This window comes from Helianthus annuus, chromosome 11 (genome assembly GCF_002127325.2).
Source record: "Helianthus annuus cultivar XRQ/B chromosome 11, HanXRQr2.0-SUNRISE, whole genome shotgun sequence".
In the NCBI taxonomy this organism is placed as follows: Eukaryota; Viridiplantae; Streptophyta; class Magnoliopsida; order Asterales; family Asteraceae; genus Helianthus; species Helianthus annuus.
Window position 1 is genome coordinate 101,773,860 of NC_035443.2, and position 5,876 is coordinate 101,779,735.

Below are 5,876 nucleotides of genomic sequence, written 5' to 3' on the forward strand. Positions count from 1 at the left end.
AGCGGGCTGCATTCACACCAATTATCGCTCCACGCATTTGTTTGAGACCCACTCCGAATAGAAAACCAGACGTGAGGACGAACCAGCTCGCGAATGGAGAGAATTTTCCTCCATCCCCAGCTCATGCTTCCACGACACGGAATATCCCAAAAAGACTTTCCTTTCAGCTTATATGAGTGAATCCAATTGACCCATAAAGATTTCCGTTTGGTAATAATACTCCATATATGATTGGTGATCAAAGCTTTATTGACATCAGCAATACTTCGAATGCCTAATCCACCTTCCTTTTTGGGTAAACAAACGTCTTTCCAAGCCACTTTCGCTCGAACTCTACCATCAGTTCCCGCATTCCATAAAAATCTTCGGATTCTTTTCTCAAGATCATGAATGATACGAACAGGAATTATAAAGACGGACGCCCAGTATATATGCATAGAGGAGAGGACCGAATTTATAAGTTGAAGCCGACCCGCAAACGACAAAGATTTATTCATCCAGCTCGTAATTTTATGCTCCAACCGATCAACAAGAATCTTACAATCCTTAAAATTTAGCTTAGTGGTAATAAGCGGAACCCCAAGATATCGAATAGGGAGAACACCTTGTTGAAAGGGCATTACACTCAGAATCTGTTGACGAACCGATGGAGGGACGTTACACAAGAATACCGTGCTCTTTGAAGGGCTCGGAACTAAACCGGAAATACTAGTGAACAACTCAAGAGCATTTTTAACCTTCTTAACCGAGCTGATGTCACCATTAACAAAAATAAACAAATCATCCGCGAATGAGACGTTAATGATTTTCTGCTTAGCGCAATGAGCATGATATTTAAACGAAGATTCAGCCGCCTTTTGAAGCAATAAAGAGAGCACCTCCATGATAAGCGTGAATAAGTAAGGCGACATGGGATCCCCTTGGCGCAGGCCACGTTTTCCTGGGAAATATCCATGGATATCACCATTAATACTGACCGAATAAGAAGCAGTGGTTACACAGGTCATGATCCACTTAACCATCTTATTATGAAAGCCAAAACGTTGAAGCACCACCTCCAAAAAACTCCAATTCACCGTGTCATATGCTTTCTGAATATCAATCTTAAAGGCACATCTCGGGGGACCTCTATTGAGATGGTAGTTGTGCATGAGCTCCTGAGTGAGAAGGATATTATCTGATATTTTCCTACCCCGCACAAAAGCGGATTGGTTAATCCCCACAAGCGACTCCAGGCTACCCTTTATTCTCTCCGTGATAATCTTACTTATGCACTTGTACAGAACATTGCAACAAGAAATTGGACGATAGTCCAATACTGAATCCGCCGTATCTTTCTTTGGAATCAATGACAGAATCGTGTGATTTATTTGTTTCAACAGCTGACCATTATCAAAGAAATCCAACACCGCATTAGTGACCTCATCACCCACTATATCCCACGCATGTTTAAAAAAGGCTGATGTGTACCCATCAGGACCTGGGGCTTTATTTTCACTAATACTGAACATGGCCTGCTTAATCTCCTCACGAGTAACCTGACGAACCATGTAATCCGCAACATTAGCCGAGAGAACATTTGTAAAGACATCCTCCAAGTTCACCGATTCAACCGGGTATTCTACCCCCAAGAAGTTTGAATAATGAGAAACCAACGCATCCACAACTCCATCTCCATCATGACGAGTACCCGAAGCATCCACAATACTATGAATTTTACATCTTGCATTCCTGCTTTTCACCATATTATGAAAAAAAACTTGTATTCGAATCACCGGCACATAACCATTCCACCTTAGACTTTTGTTTTAAAAAACACTCCTCATCATAAGCCGCTGATTGAAAATCATGAAGACATTGAACCTCCATTTGCCGTAAACTAGCATCCAGAGGGTTTTTATCAATCATCTTCTGGATGTCATCCAAGTTTTTCCTCAACTCAATCACCTTTGTATGGAGATTCCCCTGATCAAACAAAATTCTTCTCATATACGGCTTTAGGCTCCTTAGTTTCTTCATAACCGAGAACATGTGAACTCCATCAATACTCTTCGACCATTCCTGGACAACATACTTTCTGAATTCAGGCTTGGCAGTAATAAAGTTAGGAAATTTGAACGGTTTAGCACGATTTGCCACACTTATGTTCGTCTTTAAAATGCACGGAGAGTGATCAGACACTCTATACGGCTGGTACATGGCATAAGCGTCTGGAAAAATCTCAAGGAACTTAAAGTTACCCATAACCCGATCAATCTTCTTCAAGAGCCCCACGCCATTTTTTGGTTTTTGAGTCCAAGTATAGTGAAGGCCGTGCCCTTTGATATCAAACAGCTCCAACTTCTGAATACAATCATTAAACTCCCTCATGCTTATTGTATGTTTCGAAGGCCCATAAAGCGAGTCCTCATGATAAAGAGTCGTGTTAAAATCCCCCATCACAAACCAGGGCTTATCATAACACAGACTATTATGCTTACATAGCTCATCCCATAGGGCCCTCCGATCCTGATACTTATTTTCGGCATACACAAACGAGCCAAAGAGAACTTTCTTATCGGCCTTGAAAATCAGTTGAACATGTATCACTTGATCCGATTGTGCCAAAACCATGAGATCTACCGAATCCGTATCCCAACCCAAAATAATTCTAGTGCCTCGACTACATAGACCACCATTTGAAGTCCAATTCCATTTTCTAAACACATTATTGCAAACTTTAACCAGTTTCGTAACTTCCACATGAGACTCTAAGATAGCACAAACTTTTAAATTATTTTCAGCTACAAGAACACGAACCTCACTTTGTTTCAGGGGTCGGTTCAAACCCCTAATGTTCCAGGCCATAATACTATCCATTCAAACCGATATGACCGGGAGTGCTTGCCCCCTCAGCTTGTGTATCATGATTCGCATTCCTCATAAAGTTAGACATCTCCGTTGGAATCACTTCTTCCACTTCGTCGTCCAGCCGACTTGATTTTCCCTTATCTTCATTCGGATTAGCCTTAGGATTCTTGATTTCTCCCACCTTCTCTTCATCCGTTTTGGCCAGCACATCAAAGTTATTCTTAACATGCACATTACCTTTTGTAGTATAAGATCCCGTGTCATTCTTCGTTCCCGACGTACTTGGCTGCTGACTTTTAATCTTTGGTTTGTAAATAACTTTTGGTTTTTGTTTCTTACCCATCTTAGCTAGTCTCCTTTTATCCGTAACAAAGCCCTCCTCATCCACCACTACCTGCTTAAGCTTTGCATTGGTATTCTTTGCACAATTCTGGTCATTGTGACCAAAAATACAGCATAACGAACACCGTTGTGGCTTCCATTCGTACTCGACATCAACTTGTTCCATAATGTAGCCCTCCTCGTCTAGTTTCGGGATAGCAATCGAAATATGTTCCTTGAGCTCATTATCGGCGTTAATCTCTACCATAGCTCTAGCAAAACTGCTACGGCCCCAATTGTCAGCACACATGTCAGCCGTGAAGCTATCCAGACGTTTTGGCACACCAATCTTAGATGCCAATAAGCTCAATCCATCATCCGTATACACCGCAATAGGAACATTATGAAGTTTCACCCACACAGGGACTGCTTTAATACCATCCTTTTTTAGAGTAGCCGATGGCGTCCAAACATTTAGAAACAATGGAATTTTTCTGATTAACCAGGGGCCACCTTCCAGCACCTTCTGCATACCAACCTGAGAATCAAACTTAAAGAAAAAGAAACCGTTGGAGTTCATCATAATCTTCTCAAACCCAAACTTCGACCATACATTTTTTGCATAGTACTCTACCACCGGAAAAGGAAGCCAAGCCAAATTTTGCCCAAACATTTTTAACATAATACTCGACTACCGGAAACGGTAATCTGTTCCCCAAAAAATAACCAAACAGCACATTATCAAACCTGTCTTGAACCTTTCTGACTACCTCCCTAGGAATCACAATATCAGCATCTTGATGCGTTTCCTTCGGCTCTAATCGTCTAAAGTTCACTTCACTCTTTTCCATTGAATTATTCCTCAATTTTTCCGCATAAGAAACAGGCTCCTGAACACGGTCTCTCTTCTCCACCATAACTTGTTCCTCCTCAGGTTTAACCGGCACAGTAATTTTCTGAAGTTCATCGATAACATTCAATACCCGAGGTTCCTGGTTATTATTTGTCACCACTCCTCTTTTCGGCATCAGTAACTTACCGTCAATATTCAAAACTTTACTCCCCAAACCAGTGAAAGCAGTTGCCGGTTTCCCATACAGATTACGCTGATCAGCACTCGACGATGGAGGTTTTCCAAATATCTCATTAATATCCGGAGGTTTAGAGTTCATCTTTGAGTCAATTATACCACATGCAACGTACAAACAAAAGCAAAGACGTGACAATAGTTTTCAGCAGAAACCCTAATCAGCCGGCAAAACAAAGTCTCCTTTATTTAGAAAATCACTCGAACTCAAGCAACATGCAACGTACCAGAAAACCAAAACAAGAATAACCTAAGCGAATTGACAGCAAACCCTAGCAAGAGAAACGAAAAAGAACAAACCCTAATCCTGACTTCAAAAGATTAGAAACCACGGTAGAAGTCTAGAAGCCTTACTCAGAAGGATCGACAACACCACAATTGCTAACCCAGATCGATCAAGAATAAGATCAGACTGAACAAGAACAGGAAAACTAGGGTTTCTTAGAATCGCCAATATCGCCCAGAGCAGCCCGCAGTTATTCTCTTTCAATCAACAAAATGAGAAAATCCTGCTCATTTCTTGGCTATCAAAGAAACGGATAAGTTCTCTACCTTAGCAGACGTCTACTTGAAGGAAGTTGTTTCGAGGCACGGAGTGCCAACCTCTATTATTTCGGATCGGGATGCACGATTCACTTCAGAACTATGGCAAGCAATGCACAAATCTTTTGGCTCTCGGCTAGACATGAGCACAGCATATCACCCTCAGACAGATGGGCAGTCTGAGCACACTATCCAGACTCTAGAAGACATGCTTCGGGCGTGTGTTATCGATTTCGGCAATAGCTGGGAAAAACATCTTCCATTAGTGGAGTTTTCGTACAATAACAGTTACCACACCAGCATACAAGCCGCTCCATTCGAGGCATTGTACGGACGTAAATGCCGGTCACCTCTCTGTTGGGCAGAGGTGGGGGATAGTCAGATCACGGGTCCAGAAATGGTAGTTGATGCTACTGAACGTATTGCACAGATACGACAATGCATGGCGGCAGTTCGTGACCGTCAGAAAAGTTACGCTGATAAGCGCAGGAAACCGCTCGAGTTTCAAGTTGGGGATCGAGTGCTACTCAAAGTCTCACCCTGGAAGGGTGTGGTTCGTTTTGGTAAACGAGGCAAGCTCAATCCGTGGTACGTTGGACCATTCGAGATCATTGAAAGAATATGCAAAGTAGCCTACAGACTAAACCTACCAGCTGAACTCGATGCAGTTCACAATGTATTCCACGTGTCGAATCTGAAGAAGTGTCTGTCAGATGAGACCCTCATAGTTCCTTTGAAGGAACTCACTATCGACGAGGAACCTGTTGAAATCACGGACCGGGATGTTAAGGTCCTCAAAAACACCAGAATACCTCTTGTACGAGTTCGTTGGAACTCCCGTCGTGGCCCGAGTATACCTGGGAACGAGAAGACCAAATGGAACTCAAATATCCCCAGTTATTCAGAAACCGTGCAACCACTACTGAGGCTGAAGCTACTGCGGAATTTCGGGACGAAATTCCAAATCAACGGGGGGATGATGTGACACCCAAGGAAAATCAGTAAACGATACAACTTACCTAGATTCCTCAGTAACCGCATGCTAAATTTCGGGACGAAATTTCTTTCAAGTTGG

General features: G+C 42.4%; 1 protein-coding gene across 1 annotated transcript; it reads right to left on the reverse strand.

Annotated features, from left to right (window-relative positions):
• Positions 1–1,746: 1,746 nt before the first annotated feature.
• LOC110888143 lies at positions 1,747–2,847 on the reverse strand. Its single transcript, XM_022135683.1, has one exon. It carries the CDS (start codon positions 2,845–2,847, stop codon positions 1,747–1,749), a length of 1,101 nt encoding a protein of 366 aa, XP_021991375.1.
• Positions 2,848–5,876: the final 3,029 nt, after the last annotated feature.

Excerpts from the sequence above, each read along its gene's own strand:
- LOC110888143 (XM_022135683.1), bottom strand. The coding sequence starts at position 2,847 with ATGGCCTGGAACATTAGGGGTTTGAACCGACCCCTGAAACAAAGTGAG.